The sequence below is a fragment of the Gymnoscopelus braueri genome (assembly GCF_963280865.1).
Source record: "Gymnoscopelus braueri genome assembly, chromosome: 17".
Classification (NCBI taxonomy): domain Eukaryota; kingdom Metazoa; phylum Chordata; class Actinopteri; order Myctophiformes; family Myctophidae; genus Gymnoscopelus; species Gymnoscopelus braueri.
In genome coordinates, this window is record NC_137617.1 from 23,975,616 (window position 1) to 23,993,564 (window position 17,949).

At 41.9% G+C, this 17,949-nt stretch overlaps 1 protein-coding gene across 3 annotated transcripts; it reads right to left on the bottom strand.

Annotated features, from left to right (window-relative positions):
* Positions 1 to 1,303: 1,303 nt before the first annotated feature.
* usp42 (ubiquitin specific peptidase 42) lies at positions 1,304 to 15,945 on the bottom strand. Of its 3 annotated transcripts, XM_080456368.1 has the most exons (18): positions 15,860 to 15,945; positions 11,965 to 12,214; positions 10,731 to 10,940; positions 10,170 to 10,280; positions 9,389 to 9,488; positions 9,140 to 9,207; positions 8,848 to 8,918; positions 8,510 to 8,592; positions 7,913 to 8,024; positions 7,582 to 7,722; positions 7,344 to 7,444; positions 6,682 to 6,841; positions 5,416 to 6,078; positions 5,229 to 5,311; positions 3,788 to 4,909; positions 2,344 to 2,615; positions 1,614 to 1,726; positions 1,304 to 1,453 (listed from the first exon to the last, which is right to left on the bottom strand). In XM_080456368.1, the coding sequence occupies exons 2-17, from the start codon at positions 12,203 to 12,205 to the stop codon at positions 1,647 to 1,649; spliced, it is 3,618 nt and encodes a 1,205-aa protein (XP_080312494.1). In that variant the 5' UTR covers positions 12,206 to 12,214; positions 15,860 to 15,945; the 3' UTR covers positions 1,304 to 1,453; positions 1,614 to 1,646. The 3 variants fall into 3 exon arrangements, 2 of the variants coding, with proteins under 2 accessions (XP_080312494.1, XP_080312495.1); XM_080456369.1 differs by lacking the exon at positions 1,304 to 1,453 and having other exon boundaries at positions 1,681 to 1,814; XR_013934911.1 differs by lacking the exons at positions 1,304 to 1,453; positions 1,614 to 1,726 and adding an exon at positions 3,421 to 3,695 and having other exon boundaries at positions 2,479 to 2,615.
* Between the last annotated feature and the right edge of the window lie 2,004 nt (positions 15,946 to 17,949).

The following is a 17,949-nucleotide window of genomic DNA, read 5'->3' on the forward strand; positions in this document are numbered from 1 at the left end:
TTGTAAACAAATGTGAAAACAGAGAGTAAGAGAAGGGGCGAGTTACAATTTCTGACATTAACAAACGTATTTTAAGGCTTTTTTTTTTATATACCTTGTACAATGTATAAATTCGGACATGCTATTGTTGAACCAAAGGTATAACATCTGCTCTTTCCAACATTTTTTTTCGTCTTTCAAAGATTGTAAAAAAAAAAAAAAAAAAAAGACAAAAGCAGAAAGCAAAACCCATACCCATTACTGACTTACGTCCATAGAAATGGTCTAAGTTGTGGTGAGGGGGTATTAATTTCTAAAAACAAACCAAGATGACAACAAATAGAAAAACAACTCTGGATAATCCTGATACAGGACTGTTTTATATGTATAAAAAAATAACTGATAGTACAGTTCAAAATCAAATTCACAGTATTCTTTCTGATGGACGCTAAAAGAAACAAACTGCATTATTCTTTACTTTTAAAAAGCAAACACAAAAAAGGTCCGCAGCAACGTTTTTTTCTGAACTTTTTTGAATGCTTGAATAAGTCTAAAAATGAGAAATGTGAGAGAAAAGATGAGAGAAATAAAGGATGACAGAGAGACAATCTCCACATCTGTGAAAAGGTGGGGGAGACTGAATTTTAGGCTCCAGTACAGTAATGGAAACATAAAAAGAGCTGGGAGGGTGGGAGACAAATGTCCTCAAGTCTGTCCAGGGTTAAAGCCTAATTTATACTTTGCCGCACTGACAACAAGCTAATAACTGAACAATTATGTTCAGTGAGTGGCAATGTTGTGTGACAAAGTATAAATCAAGTTTAACGTGTCGTAGAGGTAATTCCGAACACAGAAGCCAGTTCCCTTTGTCGCACACCTCCCGTCTCATCCCAAAAAACATCTTCCTCGTATTATTGTCCATTCTCTAGAGGGAATAATAAAAAAAGCCCAAACAAAACACAATTTCACCATTTTGCTTAGGGCTTCCAATACAGATATGTAGATACATTGACATCTTCAAACCGTGGCCGCCAACTTGTTGATGAGTCACATGGTCCGTCTCGCGGGCAGCAATTCTACGTGTTTCTTTCACCCATATTCCTAGTCTGCTTGAAGCGGGTTGAGATAGTGTATGATGATAAAAGTCCTGAGTCTTCAGCTGAGCAGCAGTGGAGATATTGTGAGCTCCAAGCTTTGTTTCCATTCCTCTTTTTGGATTTGTGTCTATAGAAGTACAGTATATATTAATCTTTGTTTTTGTTTTCATCATAAATGTTCGGGTATGTTAACCATAATTGGGAGAATAAGAACGTCTTTAAAAAACAAAAGAAAGAATTTTAATGCGTAATAAAAAATACAGTATATCCCCAGTGATTAAGCACCGCATCCGAAAGGTTCATGATTCATTCCTTTGCTGTTGAAAATGTTTTTCTTTTTTCTGAGACGCCGATCCATACATAATTAGTTTCCAAGTCTGGAAGGAGAGAAAAGAGAGTGATGTCAGGTTATACATTTTAATCTGCTTATACAAAGCTATTAATGTTCATAATAACTGCCCTCCGTAAAGATACAGTAGCATTGCAGCCAGCAGAGGATATTAGCCATCAAATATTGAAAAAAATACATCAGCTCACTTTGTTCTTTGCGTGGATGAGGAGAGGAAATGGTCAGTGTTTCATGGCGGTGCACGGGCCGTTTGAGGAGGCGGTGGAAGCCCTCTCGGAATTTGTTCGGCTGCAGCCATTGCCTAAAAAATAAGACAATACCCTCTGTTGTCACTGTTTGCTGTCCTGATAAAGACCAATGATGTATTAGTACTTGCAATTCTGTTTAGTCTGAAAGAATAAACAAAGAACAACTAGACAAATATAAATTATATTTTAGACTTAGTACCTAATCTGTATTTTGTCATAAGATGGCTCTTTGGTGTCAGTGTGTTTAAGGAACAATAATCTTGTCAAATCATCTTAAAACGCTCTGGTAGAACCATAGCTACCTGGGTATCATCATAGTAAGTCAGTCCAAATATTGCCGATCAATTCCATCTGAATAATTTGAGGAAAGTAAAATGGCTTAATTTATGTTATATTCATGTTATATTACCTCTGACGGAAGGTCACCAGTGTCGTAGTAACACACCAGCAGGTGAAACACAATTACATACCGGGACCATACTTCTATATTGTCCAAATCTGCTTTGTGTTTATTCTAAAAGTGAGATTTTGAGACCCTTTTCACTATACAATGAGAGTGAACAATATCACAACATAATAGATGTTTGACAGTATTTGGATACTGTGTCATACCCAGGTTCTACCAAAGTTCTACATTGCTCGTAACCCTAAATCTGTTGTGATGCAATACCTGTGTATTCATTTAGATGGTAGTGAGTGGTGGCGTTTTCAGCTGCCGCGGGTGATGTGAGGGGAGAAGCGAGGCGGTAGTCATCTCTGCCGCCATTGCGCCTGCAATTCTCAGGAGAGCCCCTGGTGGTGTGTGTGGCTCCATCGTCATCAGATCGCCGGCGTTTGCGGCTTTCCCTACTCTCGCTGTCACTGTCGCGCTTCCTCTTTTTCTTCTTGTGTTTTGAAGATTTGCCTTCAGCAGTTCTGTCTGGGGAATCCACATTTGAACTCCTGGAGGAAAAGTAAAATAAAAGATCTGAATAAACAAAATGTAAACCTGGCAACCTGCTTGTGATGTGGACAATGAGCTCTCTGCCGGGGCAGAGCAGCTCGCCTGTCTAAGTTGAGGTTTTCTCAACTTTGACGCTACGCCTTTTTTGCTGTTGAGGGCTCGATGTTGTGGAAAAGTGTCGAGCCGCTCATTACCACAGACCTTGCATTAAAACTCGATGCTCATTCAGAACGTGCCAGTGTCGTGTGGCTGACGGTATAAATTGTGTGTTAAAAGGGTTAATTATATCTGAACCTTTATGAACCATTTATAAATGCAATCAATTTAAGATTTACGAGTGATTAGTTATTATATTAGTGTTGGAAGGTCTAGCTCCCTGATGGACTATGACATTCGAGCCATTGAATGAAGGCCCGGGAGTGCTCTTCTGTAAAGAAACAGAAGGAGTCATTCTATTTGATCCAGAAATGTCTCAACCGTGAACTGTACTCGTATTTGGCAAGAGCCCCTGCTGTTACTTTCGGTCAGTTCCTGTTTTTACTCATGCTTCAGTATAACCATATTTGGCAATAGCTTCAGCTGCAATCAATCAGATAAACACAACACAAAGCAAAAGGGATGATCTCCTATGCCTCTCACAATGAAAGGAGCAGAAATACTGAGCTAAAGAGATCAGTTCAGGTCTTTAACCTGAACCATAGACAGAGCGGTACAGACTTCAGTCAAAACCCTTTCACTCTTCGGGGAATTTTAATATTTTTTTTGCTCTGCTTAATCACTACAGAATAAGGAATTTTACTATACCTAGGACCTCGCCCTGTTGTCTCTTATTCTTTATGTCCAATTTTCTAACTGTCTGACTGGTCCTCCCACAAGAAGCCACGGTCAGTCCCTGGGCGAGCAGTTTGATGCTGGCCTCGTCTTGCAGCAGGATGCTGAGATGAGATGGCCTGCCAACAGCTCGCCTGGGTTGTAGCCGAGCTATACAACTCTTTCCTGAACCCTAGCAACTCTCTTTGTTGAACCCTAGTCCAGATGGAGGGCAATGCCGTGGTTCTATGGGACCTGTAGTCGCATTCCTATAGCCCCGGACGGTGGGTGGAAATGGGGTTATGGATTAGTTTTGTTATTAAAACTGCTATTAAAATAGTGAAAGGTAAAGAATACTCACTCGCTGTCGCGGTGTCTGTCCTTGTCCTTAGATTTTTTCTTCTTCTTGCTCTTTTTGTGTTTTTTAAACTGAAGCCTCTCTGAGCTGTTGTCACGGTCCTTGATTGGGAAAGCATCTGTTTTCTTGTCCTGATCCTCCCTACTAGGAGGGAGAGCGGGCCCCAGGGGAGGGGAGAGTGGGGACCGAGGGGGACTGGTCTTGTTACAAGTCTGTGACGCCGGGGCAGACAAGGAAGTATCTTCTTTCAGGGGGTAAACGTCCCTATCCCTGCCCTTGGTCTCCCGTGAGTCTCGGCCGTCGTCCTTCCAGCGGGCGCCGTGAGACTCGCCGTGGTGAGAGCGGCTATGGCCCTGCCGCTCGCGTTCATCTCGGGAGTGGTGGCGATGGTAGTGGTGGTAGCAGCGGTCGCGATCGCGCTCCCTAGGGTGGTGGACAGTGGTGCGCTCCCAGCGGCGCTCGCCCTCCCAGTCGCGGTGGTGGCGGTCCCGGTCGTGCGCGGGCGAGCGGTCTCGGTGGGAGGAGTGGCGCCGATGGTGGTGGTCGGTATGATGATGGCGATAGTCCCGTTTGTAGCGGTAACGGTCTGCATCAGAGTCTCGCTCTCGGCTCCTGTCGCGGTAGTGTCTCTCCCTGTCCCGCTCTTGGCTCCAGTCGGTGGAAGGGTACGGTCTCTCTTTGTCCCGGTCCCGCGAAGATCGCCTCTCCTTTAAGCTGCCACTAGAGCTGGGCTTGTTCATGTGGGATTCCCCGACCTCCGGTTGTCCTTTGACCCCCACTGCTGTTAGGCCGTTAGTCTGTGCTGGAGCCTCATGCGAGGCTGCTGACACATCCTCGCTAGCGACGAGGGTGTGATCTGCCTGGAGGGACGAGGCCGATGGGTTGCTGTGATGTGACGATGAGGATGTCGATTCTCTGGAGGATGAAGAGTTGCTCTTGGTGGCAGTGGCTGGAGAGGGAGAGCCGGCAGCGGAGGAGACCGCGGGCTGAGGCAGAGGGTTGGCCGGAGTTTCAGCCCTTATGTCATCGGTGGAGAGATGCTGGCCTTGGCTTGCAGCAGGATGCTGAGATGAGATGGCCTGCGAACAGCTGGCCTGGTTTGTTGCAGAGCTATACAACTCTTTGCTGGAGAAAAAAATACAAATGCAAGCATTCAACTTTAGTTGTTTTCCGAGGCTTTCACGCAATGAGTGGCACAGGTTTTCTGATTCTGTGGCTATTCTGCCTAATCTTCATCATCTTCCACTCTCCACATTTGAATTCCACACTGTTAGAAATGAAATAACCTATTTTCTTTCAGTGAAGCAAGATACTAGAAACATTGCTCATTTCTTATCTTTGTGGCATAACCTCATTGTCTTAGGACTCTTCCTTGACTACTTTTACCACGTATTCCTTCAATCAGTGTTATTATGTACTGTATCGGCCAGAATGGTAATCTCACCTGGGTTGACAGCGGTCTGAGTCCAAGCCATTAGTAGCACTGCCATTCACACCAGACATACTGCTTTGTTTGCTGCCAGAGACCTGAACAGCACAGAAAGGAAAAATACATTTATGTATTGATTGCATGGAAATAAATGTTGGTGTGAACTATCGAGACATAATGCACCGGGGACATGTGAGCGAACCTTCTCAGGGGTCATGTGTCCGTTGTGTCCGTTGTGGTGGCCATTCTGATGTCCGTTTTGAGTGGGCCTGGAAATACCGTTGGTTGACCCATTCAGTCCGTTAGCGTTACTGTGTGCTCCAGTCTCACCGTTGGTGGGTGGCGGTGCCGGTCCATAGACGGCTGCTTCCCCTCCTCCATTCCTCCCATTGAAGTGTGACTTGGCCTGGCAGCCATTCTCCATTATGGAACCCTCCTGGTCTGACTCGTCAGACGACTCGTGGCCGTACGGCACCAGGAACGATGCTCCGTTCCCTCCACGGTGGTGGTCCCCATTACCGTAAGAGGTGCCGTTGACGTGATGAACCTGACGTGGGACGAAGTGGAGGTCCGAGCGGACGTCTGAGGTAGACTGAGAGGAAGAGGGAGGCTGGCCATAAGAGGATGACATCTCTGTCGCTGACGAGGACGGGCGGCTCTGTTTAGCCTGGCCAATGAAGAAGGAGAGCTTCCGCCGCATGTCAGCGTGTGGGAGCGCGGTGGGACGGTGGGAGATGGTGGAGGAGGCGATGGTGGAGGAGGCAAGTCCGTGGCTGGGTTTAGCCAGACCACTGCTGCTGGTGCTAGGCTTAGAGCTGGAGGGATAGTCTCTTAAAGAGCCATTCCCATTGATGTGGAGGGTATTCTGTGCAACACAAAACACAATAACAATATTATGTTCATGTCTTAACCAGCTATTGTCACTTGTCAAGGGGAACACTGTCGATTTGATTTTAGACTTCTGTTTAATCGTTGCATGAATATTATACAACATGTGAAAAACGTTTTTTAAGGGCATTCTTTTCATAGTGGTCTTGGAAATGCTATTTCCTTTCATTACGTTTTCACATTATGAGTAAAAGATGATGTCTAAAATAGGCACAGTGCCCCTTTCAAAACAACAGTTTAAAGAATCTTAAACTCTACCTACAGTACAGCCCTGTTTATCTGATCCATATTTGTAAGAACATAAGTGGAAACTGAAACCAGCTTTTCCTTCTTAATTCACCACTGCAAATGCAAAATAATAATGCGTATAGCATATTTTATGGTTCCTACCTACTTTATATTTATGTTTCCTATTGTTAAGTAAACGGTATTGGATATTCTGATGTTTTGTAGCATTTATAGATCTAACACATTTTAAGGAAAATATGACCTTTGACATTCAAAAACACCTGAAAAGTAGTTAGCACTGCATAATCAACAATATAGGTCCGTAGAATGTCAGCAGTGTGTGCAACAGTACCTTGGTCATGTGTGGGGGCAGCTGGGGGCCTATGAAGCCGGTGGAGGGGTGTCGGGGGGTGGTGGTGTTGATGCGAGGCGCCATGACTGGCCGCGGTGACGACTGGCCGGGGTTGCGGCTTATGAGGCTGTAGTCCCCTCCATTCTTAACATCAGTAGATCTGGATGGTTGAAAGACAAGAATTAAGCAACAACAAAAAAGAAGCACTTTCATAGTCTATTTCTGGTGTATCGATGACGTCGGTCATCTCCAAATAATGTAGGCACATATTTGACAATACTTATAAATGTAAGTTAAAGGGGGTGTAAGTGATATTTTTGTTACAATCAGTGTTAGTTCTATATTGCCATAGTAATCAATGGTATAGAGTGTTTGTTTAATAAGAGGGGTCTCCCCATCTCTACAGCTCTTTCGTGAGCAGAAAACCTTCATGCAGGGATACCAATTTTCATCCAATCAGTCGAGAGAAGTCATACAAGTGAATGGAAGTGATGAAAAACTAACTGAGAAGACAAAATTTAAATTGTAACACTGTGAAATTCAAGCTGATAAATGCATTTTCTCTCTCCTCAATTTTACATTTAATTTCAACTTAAGTTCAACTGTGAAGAAATCTAAATAAAAAATCTAATGAAAGCAGTTGAATCCACTTTTGTACTCACTTGACGTAGAAGAGGACATAGGCCTGCTGGTTGAGCACAGTCCTAATGTCACTGATGGACACAGAGGAGTCATTCATTTGGTACCACTGACCGTTACTGGCCTAGGGAGGAACACAGAAGACGATCGATACGACTCTAAATTCACTATTTTGTGTGATATCTTGTAAAGTGATATTAGTTTAAGTCACTGTATGTTTAGAATAGCTAGAGGGAGTTTCTTGTCGGGACAACATAATACCTTGATGTAGCAAAAGTAGTGTCCAGCGTGACAGCTGTATCCGGAGTGGACCAGCACGGCGTAGAGTACGTACAACTGTGAGTCCCCCTGGGACTGGGACAGGAAGGGGCGCATGTCCAGGGACTCCGGGTACCTGACATCCTGATAACGATGGAACAACAGTCGGCTATGTTAACCCCATTCAACCTGGCATCCCTGTTTTGGGCATCATACTGACGATAAAGTTTAAAATGTTTCAAAAATAATTTCCTGAGGGAAATTCAGTTGTCAGAGCAGCTGAATTTCCCTAGCAAGAGATGTTGGAATGGGCAAGTGTGTATATTGTACTTGCCTTGGTGAGTTTGCCTCCGGTGAAGTTGGCAAAGCGTTTCAGTGAGATGGTGAGGACATTGGAGCAGCGGTGGATGGTGAATTTCTTTGAGGCCGACACCAGTTTCTTGCACCTGCACATTAGTAGACAAATTGCCAAATCATAACACAGGCTTTTAGAATAGAGGCGGACCACAGGATGACTTATCTTTAGCTATCAGGGATAGACCTGAATTGCACTAGTAGTACTGTATATGAAGACACTTTGATTTGCAGATAAAATGTATTATTGAGGCTGACAACCTACATTGTTTTGGCCAGATAGGTCATTACCTTGAAAACAGGGTCCCCGTTATTTGTTTCCATTCCAAAACTTTAGATAATTTAAATTTTAACATTTCCAGGCTTGGAAAATACCATTACTAATTCCATGACTACGAATAGCTATCCTAAACAGCTTGTTTATGAGCAAGATCAAGTGCATTAATGTCCTTCAGAAATACAGTTCTCTTCGCTGAAAGAACTGTATTTAAAGTTCTCTCTTCACAGAGGAACATTACTGTGTTCTGAAGTAGACAGGTGGGTATACATACAGTACATAATACATACAGCCACTTACTTGGTGCATCTGTAGGCATTTTCCCCTTCCAGTTGTTCTGGCTTGACAAACTGCTCAAGAGCCTTGCTGACACTGGGGGCTGTCTGCATAGAGACAAAAACAATACTCAGTTTAAACTCATACTAAAAAAAATGTGTTTATTGTTCTGTTGGAGGTTTCAAATATACAAAGAAATACTGAGTGTATAGCAGTGTGTAGCATGTGAATAGCGATAAGGAATATTGTGTATTCCTGAGTGCTGTTAATTCCAGCACCAATATTATCACATTCTAGTACATGTACTGCACTTGGTGAATACAGTGAAAATAAATATATATCTAACAAGACTGAATTCTTACCTTAATTTCCAATGCAATGTCCAAGAAAGGGTCAAATGTATCAGAGACTGCTTTGCAGTTTAAACATTTGACTGTAGTGGGGGAAAAAAGGCCAAAGTTATTGGACAAAATCACTGAACCATACACACTCAAATATAAACAGTTTAGTATACTGTTTATACAGTATGCAGTAATATTGCCGTACGCAGTGTGTGTGTGTGTGTGTGTGTGTGTGTGTGTGTGTGTGTGCGTGTGCGTGTAAACTTGAATAAATGAATCAAACAGAGAATGTTAATAACAATTATTAACTTGCCTCTTGACCTTAAGTACCCCCCAAAGACCTGATGGATGAAACTTGTTGCCTGCGTTTGCCTGTCCAATCTGTTAGAAGGAAAAATTAACAGCAAATACCATCAGGTCTGGGATCAACAAAATCACGTTAAATGCCTCAACACTTCCTGTTGATTTTGTTATTTTTATTAGGATCCGGACTGGAGCAGATCCGGATCTTCAAATACTCAAATAGTAAAAACTACAGCACAGCATGGCAGTTAATACTCACTTGGTTCCAGGCAGGCAGGACTTTTGCATAGCATCCAGTGTGTAACGCAGAAATTCGTGGGCGTCTTCCTGGCTTCCAAAGCGGAAATGCTTTGCAATCCCTGCGTAAGCAATAATTAAACATTAGAAGCTACATGGACACAGACCAACCTGACAATGTGTCAACCTGTGGATATTTAGAACAGAATAATATATTTCTAAGAGTCAATAACAATATCGTAAGTGTTGTGTTCTTCCACAATTAAGGTTAATGAATATAATACTGATCCAATGCGATGCCGCTCTTGTTATCTAACCGTAAATATATTTTTAGTTGAGGTGATGTCATGATGATTTGATCTATAACCCAGGCTTTAGTCCTGCAAAGTTTTCCCTCCAAAATAAACTAAACAGCAAGATAGTGCCTCCTACTGTGTGTTGGAAGGATAGCATAGATTTTATGCAACATCATTGGACCCTGATGAAGGCCCCTGAGATGAGACGCGTTAGTCACCTGTGTTTTTAAACTTTGCCAAGCAAGCCATGACAAAATAAAAGCTTTTAAAAAAAACTCAACTGAACGCCAGTGCCTTGGATCTCCCTTACGTTCACCTGATTCTCACACTTGTCAGACTACAACAAAGGGAAGGAACTTCCCTTTGTAGTAGGCTGAATGTTTTGACCTACAATTGAACACTCTCCAAAGAGCACCAGTTTCAGTTCCTGGCAGCTACGGACTAACGCAGTGCTTCCTCGTCTCTTAGTTCAACATTTACTATAGTGATTTTCAGAGAGCCACTCACTTTTGAGGTCATTGTGGACACCAATGGGCTTGATGACATTCCCAGAATTGGCAAAAACCTGAATGATGTGGTTTTGCATGGTGCACATCATACAGAAGCCTGGCTCATGACCTACCGCAGGAGAAACACAGGTACAACATTCAAGATTAAGGCAACAGTCTACTGTAAAAATAAACCATTTCTAGATTACAGCTAATAATAAAACAAATTTGAAAAGAATCTACTAGTTTAATACTGTAACTACTGGCATTGGCATTCCTATTTTGGACATGTAATTATAGGCGAAGAATAAAACAATAACATTTAAAGAAATTCCAAAAACGTAAAAGAATTAATTTACAATCTTTTAAAAATAGCATATCTACAAGCTCACAACGTGCCACGATGCAACGTGTTGTGAGCTTGTGGATCGGCAATTTTCACAATTCCTCTATGATTAAGTATATAGGGCTTAAGTGGTTAATAATGACTGTTAATGTATTGAATATTTGTAATCAGGCCGGCCTTGGAACAAAGTATCACAAAGATAATCCACCAAAGGGAGTAAAGAAAAAAACATACATGTTTTGGAATGCTCCCGTGTCAACATGTAGTTGGTGAATGGAGGGGTGTAGGTGAGACACTGCAGGGCAGAGTTGAGGAAGCAGGTGTTGCCCATGTTCTGAAGTCCGGCCCCGATGCGGTGGACCTGGATCCACTTCAGGTTAAGCCGCTCCATGGGGAACAGAACCTTTTGGGGAAGACCAAGGCCATCTCCGCTGGTCATCACCACTGGTTAAAAACAGACAAAACACAGCTGGACATTATTATGTGGTCAGAATTTAACGAGGGAAGCACAATTAGGGCCCAAATGATAATACTAATCATTTAGCTAGATAATGTATTCTATCATGGCATTAAATGAATAGTTTCATTGGGATTTAAACATACATAGGCCTTGAAGTTAAGTCCAGGGATAGAAGTCTGTTTTTCAAGCTTACTGTTTTTATATGAGGAGTAATGTAATGTTCAATACGTAAGGGATAATGAACAGCGAGGCACTCATTCTTGAGAAATAAATATCGACAGAGTGATGCAGGACCTTGACGCAAAGCGGAGGGGTCTTGAATCACCCTAAAGAGGTTTCTTTCTCAATAATAATGACATGACCACCTCACTACTACTAAACATTATCCCGCTTATTACATCAATACTTTTATTGATTTACAAAGGATTCCACTGCTCCGCTTAAGAAAATAGTCCATTCGATTCTACAGTTACCACAGCCAAGCCTAAAAGAAAAAAACTGTGAGCAGCCATAGATAAATGGGTAGAAACAGAAGGTCCCTGGCTATGTGTCGAGGTGTCAATGCCATACCACTAGGATTGCTAACAACAGGTAAAAAAAACTAAAGGAAATGTAATTAATGTCGTAACAGAAAGACGTGCTACCTTTACAGGGAGAAAATACTGCATCAAGTTTACCGGTTTCATGTGTTAAAAGCATGATGTGCCATCAATCACTATCTGACAGCAGACAGTCAGACAGGCACGCAGATATTGTCAGCTCCAGGCGTAGGTTGTAGTTTCATCACACAACCGAACATGACAGCAGGTACTAGATTAAGTTCAACTTGCACAGTCTGACAAGGCGGATGAACAAGATTTGACCTTTTTCCTATCTCAGTGTTACATGCAATTAATGTATGAGATGGCCAAAATCATGCAGTGTGTCCTTTAGATAGCGTCCCACTAGGTTTCAAGTCAAATGGCAAAATTGTACAGCTGACGATGAACCACCAGAGCTCTTCCTTACCCTGCTCCTTGGGCCGGTCCACTGAATGGGGTGTGTTGTTGTAGATGGTGGCTCCAGGCGTGGGGCCCAAGCAGCCCCCCGGGGACTTCAACCTAGGAGAGTCACTAGGCATGGTGGGACCCACTCCCCAGCTACTGGAGCAGCTGCTGTCCATCACGGCGTCTCCGCTGGTGAAGGAGGAGCGCTTGCAGCCGACCGTCTCGTGGTCAGACTTCTCAGAAGATCTGTCAACTATGGTCATTTTTCATTGCTGTGGGGGAGATAAGTTATAAATCTTATCAACACTGTGCCGCTATCAGGTAACACTTTAATGGCTAAAGGTTTGCAGAAATATTTAGTACCAAGGGGCATAGGGTTACACTTTGGCTTACATCATATTTTGAGCTTCCATTTGAACAATGTGGGTAAAATAAATTGTTGTGTAATATATTGTTCTATAAGCACTTCCAATGGAAACTCTGCAATTATGATTTGAATTAACATGAGGCGGGGCCCTCACTTCCAAAATGCAATGTATGCAGACGAAAAAAAGCAGATTTGATGCCTATGCATACACTATAATCACCCAAAAAGTATTACTTTTCAAAACCTGTTACCGGAAGCGATAAGCAGACATAGGTATACCCGTCCACCTACAATAATTCCAAATCGAACATCGTTGAAATTGTAAATTTAAGCATAGCTACTGTAGTAAAGAAATCACCATTATTTTGCAATAGAAAAATTATGCGGATTAATGTAAAAACAGTAACAACAGTATAGTGTTTATATATCTAAAACAAAAATCTAATTGGCACGGTCTAAATGTTTAATGAACCCATACCAAGCCTACAAATTAAACTTTAGTTGCTTCTCTTTCGGCAAAGAGAGCAAGCTGTGAGAGTAACTCCTCAGTCATAGGGCAGGTAGGCGTACGTTATAAATAGGTTTTTAGTCTGCTTAAGGAGGATTCAGCCTGCTGTTATGCACTGCCTCTAAACATATCAAATAGAGATTTGTCAGTCATCGGTGCGTGAGATCCATGGCCAGGGCACCACTGAAGGTGGTTTTAGTACATTAAACTGTTTCCAAATGATTATAGAGATATGAAATGTGCAGTGTAAAATTAGCTTTGACTTTGGATTGTGGTCATGTTTTTAGGTGAGTAGATAGTAGAGAAATGTGTTGTTCCAGCCTGGGTCATTGTTTTGGTACACTAAACCACAGTGGGCTATGGCTTCTTTCACATTAAAAAGGAAATTTCCACCCAATTGCTTCATGTATTCAATGAGTTGTTTTGTGATCCAAGTATAATCCTTTTTGGTAAAACCATTTCCCCTACATTTTGTAGTTTACTGAAGTTTCCTACATTTCTCAGAAAGGTGTTCCATTTAATAAATGTTTATTATTGCTGCAATCGTGCAATGCTTTCAAGACATCTTGTGGCAGCATTGCATCCTGGACTACTGTTATATGCTATATCTGCCTCTTCAACACTGGATTTTACCCTTTGGTTGTTCAACATTGCTGCTCAATGGTGAGTCTGGAAATAGTGCAAAAGGGAGAACACGAACATTTAAAAAATAAAAGTGGCGCTGGAGGTGTAGTTTAAGATGATTAAAGAGAGAAAAACACAGCACGCTGCTTCTAAAGCACCCAAAAGTTTATTCACACCATTTCTACACAGCTCTTCATTGAGACATCTTGTTTCCACACAGCAAGTCACTGATAAAGACTTTCACTTCTAGTTCTAGTGTCAAAACTCAATACTAAAAGTGAAAGTCAAAACTAAAAACGTGGGCACATAAACATTGTGCTTGTGATTTCGACTCGGAATCTGGAATGCTTAGGGGGGACACAGCCCAGCATCTTACAGCCAAGTGTTTGTTTTATTTATTTATAGTATTACTACTATAAAATTCCACTAGCTGCGCTGACATGACGTTACGTCGTCTACGTTTGAAAATAATACGTACAACCATCAAACTACACCAGAAACAGCAAGGTATATCGAAATAATTCGCGTTTAATCCTCTACAGTCAGTCAGTGGTCAAAGTCTTAAGATGATCATGTAACACAACTAACCGTGGTATGGTCCCTGACCCCGACTGGACTGTCTGGAGCACATTTACAACAACTGTTCCCTCCCCACCTGCTCCCGGCAGCCTGGTTCCAGTGTTGCCATGTCGGCTTATTATAAGCGACTTTGGGCTTCTCTTTCGTTGCTTGTAAAAATTGGTGGTTGCGGTTAATTGGGTTTGTTTCTAAAGTGTTGTTGCTTATTTAGGCTTGCTTTTTTTTAAATGGTTTAAATCTTAATATTTAAACCATTCATGGAAATGTTTTGTGCCACAGGGAGCATTTGTGTTGTTAGAATGTTTCAAAAACAATAAGAAATATTCCACATTTTATTGCAAGAGTTTTTAAAAATAGCAGATCTGTGAACTTATAGATCCGCTATTTTCAAATAGCCGACGCATATAGGTTTAAAGTGCTCATGTGGCCTATTTAGTTGCTTCTTTTGGGCTTGTTTTCCTAGACCTGGTTGCTTCTTTCTCTCACATAATCTGGCAACGCTGTCTGGTTCCCACTGACTGGGGTTTACAAGCTAGCAAACGAAGACTAGGCCTCTGACACGCAGCGCACCAAAGCTGTTATATAAACATCATTTCAGCCGCCGGTGTCAAATTATGAACACAGAGGGATCAACAACTAACATTTAAAGTCCAAGTCAACAATAAAGTGACTGAGGTGCACTACGCGCGCACAAAACCTCATTGAAAACGTCATGGTAACGGTGGAACGTTAACAATGCTACTAAAACATAATGGCATAGGGTACATTTTGGCCTTTCACAAACGAACGAGGCAGCTCTTCCTCTTATGAATGGAACATCATTTTATCACACTTTTGGACTTCTGATAACCAACGACAATAATGTGAATGTGATCTCGAGATCCCGTACGAGTAAAACGTGACTGTAATCAGTGGTGTAAAGTAACTAAGTACATCTACTCAAGCACTGTACTTAAGTACAATTTTGGGGTACTTTTACTTTACTGGAGCATTTCCAGTTTCAGTACTTCTACTACCCCACTACATCTAAGAGGCAAATATTGTACTTTTACTCGACTGTTATTTAAACTTTAGTTAGTAGTAACTTTGTAGATTTTGATTATTATATAATTGCGATGCCTTGTGAGCTTGTAGATCTGCCATTTCATATTGAACTTGTGAAATGGGACATTCTGCATAATGACTTCTATAACTTTTGGTACTTTAGGTACATTTTGATACCAATACTTTTACCCGAAGTACATTTTGAATACCAGGCTTTTACCTGTAACAGAGTGTTTCTAAATTGCAGTATTGATACTTTTACTCAGAATTTTTTTTTAGTACTTATTCTACCACTGACTAATAAACATTTCAGGCACGGGGGGGGGGATGCCTTATTGAGATTCAAACGGCAAAACAATAACCCTATGTAAACACGGGACATGATCTAACAGCACGGCTGGCTGTAAGGAGAGCGCTGAGTGTCTCCTAGCGTCGGTCGGCGCTAGCACTAGACGTGCTACTGCGCTAGCATAGCGCGCGTTGCAGCTGGTCAAACAATGCGTGGCACGTAAATAACCCCGTTTCAAGTGAATGAATAAAAAAATACGACTTGTGCTTATTTTAATGGCCCTATCGAACGGAACAAGTCGCTGAAAGGAGGGGCTCCACCACACCGGTGGCAGTGTGTGCTGCTCAATGCTCTCATTGCGCTGTTGGTCCATCCGACATGACACTATCACTGGCTTCTAACCGGTGTAAGGCGACTACAACACATTTCCAACGGCTAAACCCGGCAAAACATGACCGCTGGACGGTTAAAGGGCCACGTATTGAATAAAACGTCAATTCGCTTACCTGTAATGCATTATAAACATCTTATTATCCATTCTAACTCCATTCCTTGATTCCAGCGGGTGTCCGGCGGTGAACAATGACGTAGCTAATTGCCCCACGGGTACATCCGGGTATCCGCGTTGAAAGACGCTTCCCCATTCGCTCATTGGGCTGTCTATCAGTCCGCGGAGGAGGCGTGTTCAGAGAGAGCTGTCGCCTCTGTCGCACGTCCACACACAGCCCTGACCTTTGTGTACATGGCGTTCTTTATACACACAAACATGAATAATATGTCCATACTGGATAGGAATGCACGTTTGAGCGTACCGGTGGTACAGCAAATAAGTGTTTACATTTATCCAGTCGTCACACCAACATGAGCAGCAGAGTAGACAACCACCGTCCACCTCCTGTCTGCTACCATCCATCACCACCTCCCATGTTGACCCTACCGCACCCACTCCTCCCAACTCAACTCAAATGCCTTCTAAATCAGTAGTTCTCAAACTTTTGGGGAATTCAAAATTACCCTATTCAAACATTTTCAAACACTTAAAAGATTTTTCTAAAATGTTCAAAAATAGCAGATATACAAGCTCACAGCGTGTCACTCCCTGTCACGCTGTGAGCTTGTATATCAGCTATTTTTTAATAGCTAACGCAAAAATCTAAAATGATACCGATGCTTTCTCGGTTTTAATGGGTTAACCAACATCTTCCTAGACCTGAAGCCACCCTCCTCGTCCTCTGTACGGCTCTCTACTGTTGTATGGACTGTATGGCACTTTGGATATTTTAGCACGCACATTGCACACATACTACTTGTGCCGATACATGACTGATTCCAAATCTATCCTCAGTATGTGCGCTAGAAACGTTATATCTCTAAACATATATGGTATATCCAGGACTAAAAGTATCTATTAAACATGGATTAGGAAATCTAAAGTAATATTTATTATTGGTTAATAACATTGTGGGAATTTTCAGGCCCTCGCCTGAAAATTGTGACCTTTTGGAGTCAGGAGGGTGAGAAGGCAGTCACTAACAGTCAGGCAACAAACCCCCTTAATTTGAATCTGCTATTGATGTGTTGATCAGTCAACCCTTTAAGATCCTGGTCTTTGTCCTGGAGCAGAAGCTCCTAGCTTTAAGTGTGAACCAAAACAAGTCTCTGGGCCAAGTCTTTTGTTACCAAGCGGCTGATTATAATACTATTGTCCTTATGCAAGGTGATGGCTAAGGTGAATGCATATGTTATCTCTCTCTCTATCCTCACAGACCTCTGGTAAAGCCAGATTGAATTCATACTGTATTATTCTTATTTCACAGTAAAAGCTTATGTTGTAGTAAGTACACAAGAATGAACATTGGTGAAATGTGGTTGGTGGAAGAAACCAGTTAGTTTCATGTAAACTTTTCTTCTTGAATCTAAGGAATAATGTCATGCTATTTAAATCATCTCTTTTTGTCTAAATCATTCATACAAGGTTGAATACATATATGTGTGGTCTTATATTGAAGCTAATAAGATGTTAAACAATGATTTCATAATATGAGCTTGTGTAAAAGTGCAGTTTGATAGATAAATGTTATGTGTTAAAACCAAGACAGATTGTGTGATCCATTGTGCTGACTGAGAAGGACCACCCCAAGAAGCCTTTTGTTTCTAAAAAAAAATGTTTGTGAGTGGTCAAGAAGGAGAACTGGGAGGGGTCCTACGTCAAATGTCTGTCTGTATAAAGTGCAATGTTGTTGTGATTTAAGTACACTCTGTGGATTGGCAATGCAGGTGTCACGTCTGTGGAAATAAAAGCATTTCTGTGGACAAACCCTCTTTCAAACTGGATCCTTGTTGTTCTTGCACTTAGGGAATAGTTATGGAATAGTGTTTTTCTTGTCTGATCAAATGGCCAATATACGACACATATCACCAATCTCACACTGTACAGTACAGTACTACAGTGGTCTGTGTGGTAAATATAGCGTATATTAATTGAGTACAATTTAGACATTTTGTCTAAAATGCGGAATTTCCCCCTTATCATGTAATTTCATCCATAAAATCACAGCCGAAACTTACGTTTATATCAAGTATTTTGTCACCGTTT

What these genes read in the sequence shown, in the direction of transcription:
- usp42 (XM_080456368.1), bottom strand. Translation starts at nt 12,205, where the DNA reads ATGACCATAGTTGACAGATCTTCTGAGAAGTCTGACCACGAGACGGTC. An exon ending in TGTCCACAATGACCTCAAAA is followed by an intron (nt 9,489 to 10,169) that starts GTGAGTGGCTCT and finishes TTGCTTACGCAG; the next exon opens with GGATTGCAAAGCATTTCCGC. An exon ending in TGCCCCCACACATGACCAAG is followed by an intron (nt 6,079 to 6,681) that starts GTACTGTTGCAC and finishes TGTGTTGCACAG; the next exon opens with AATACCCTCCACATCAATGG.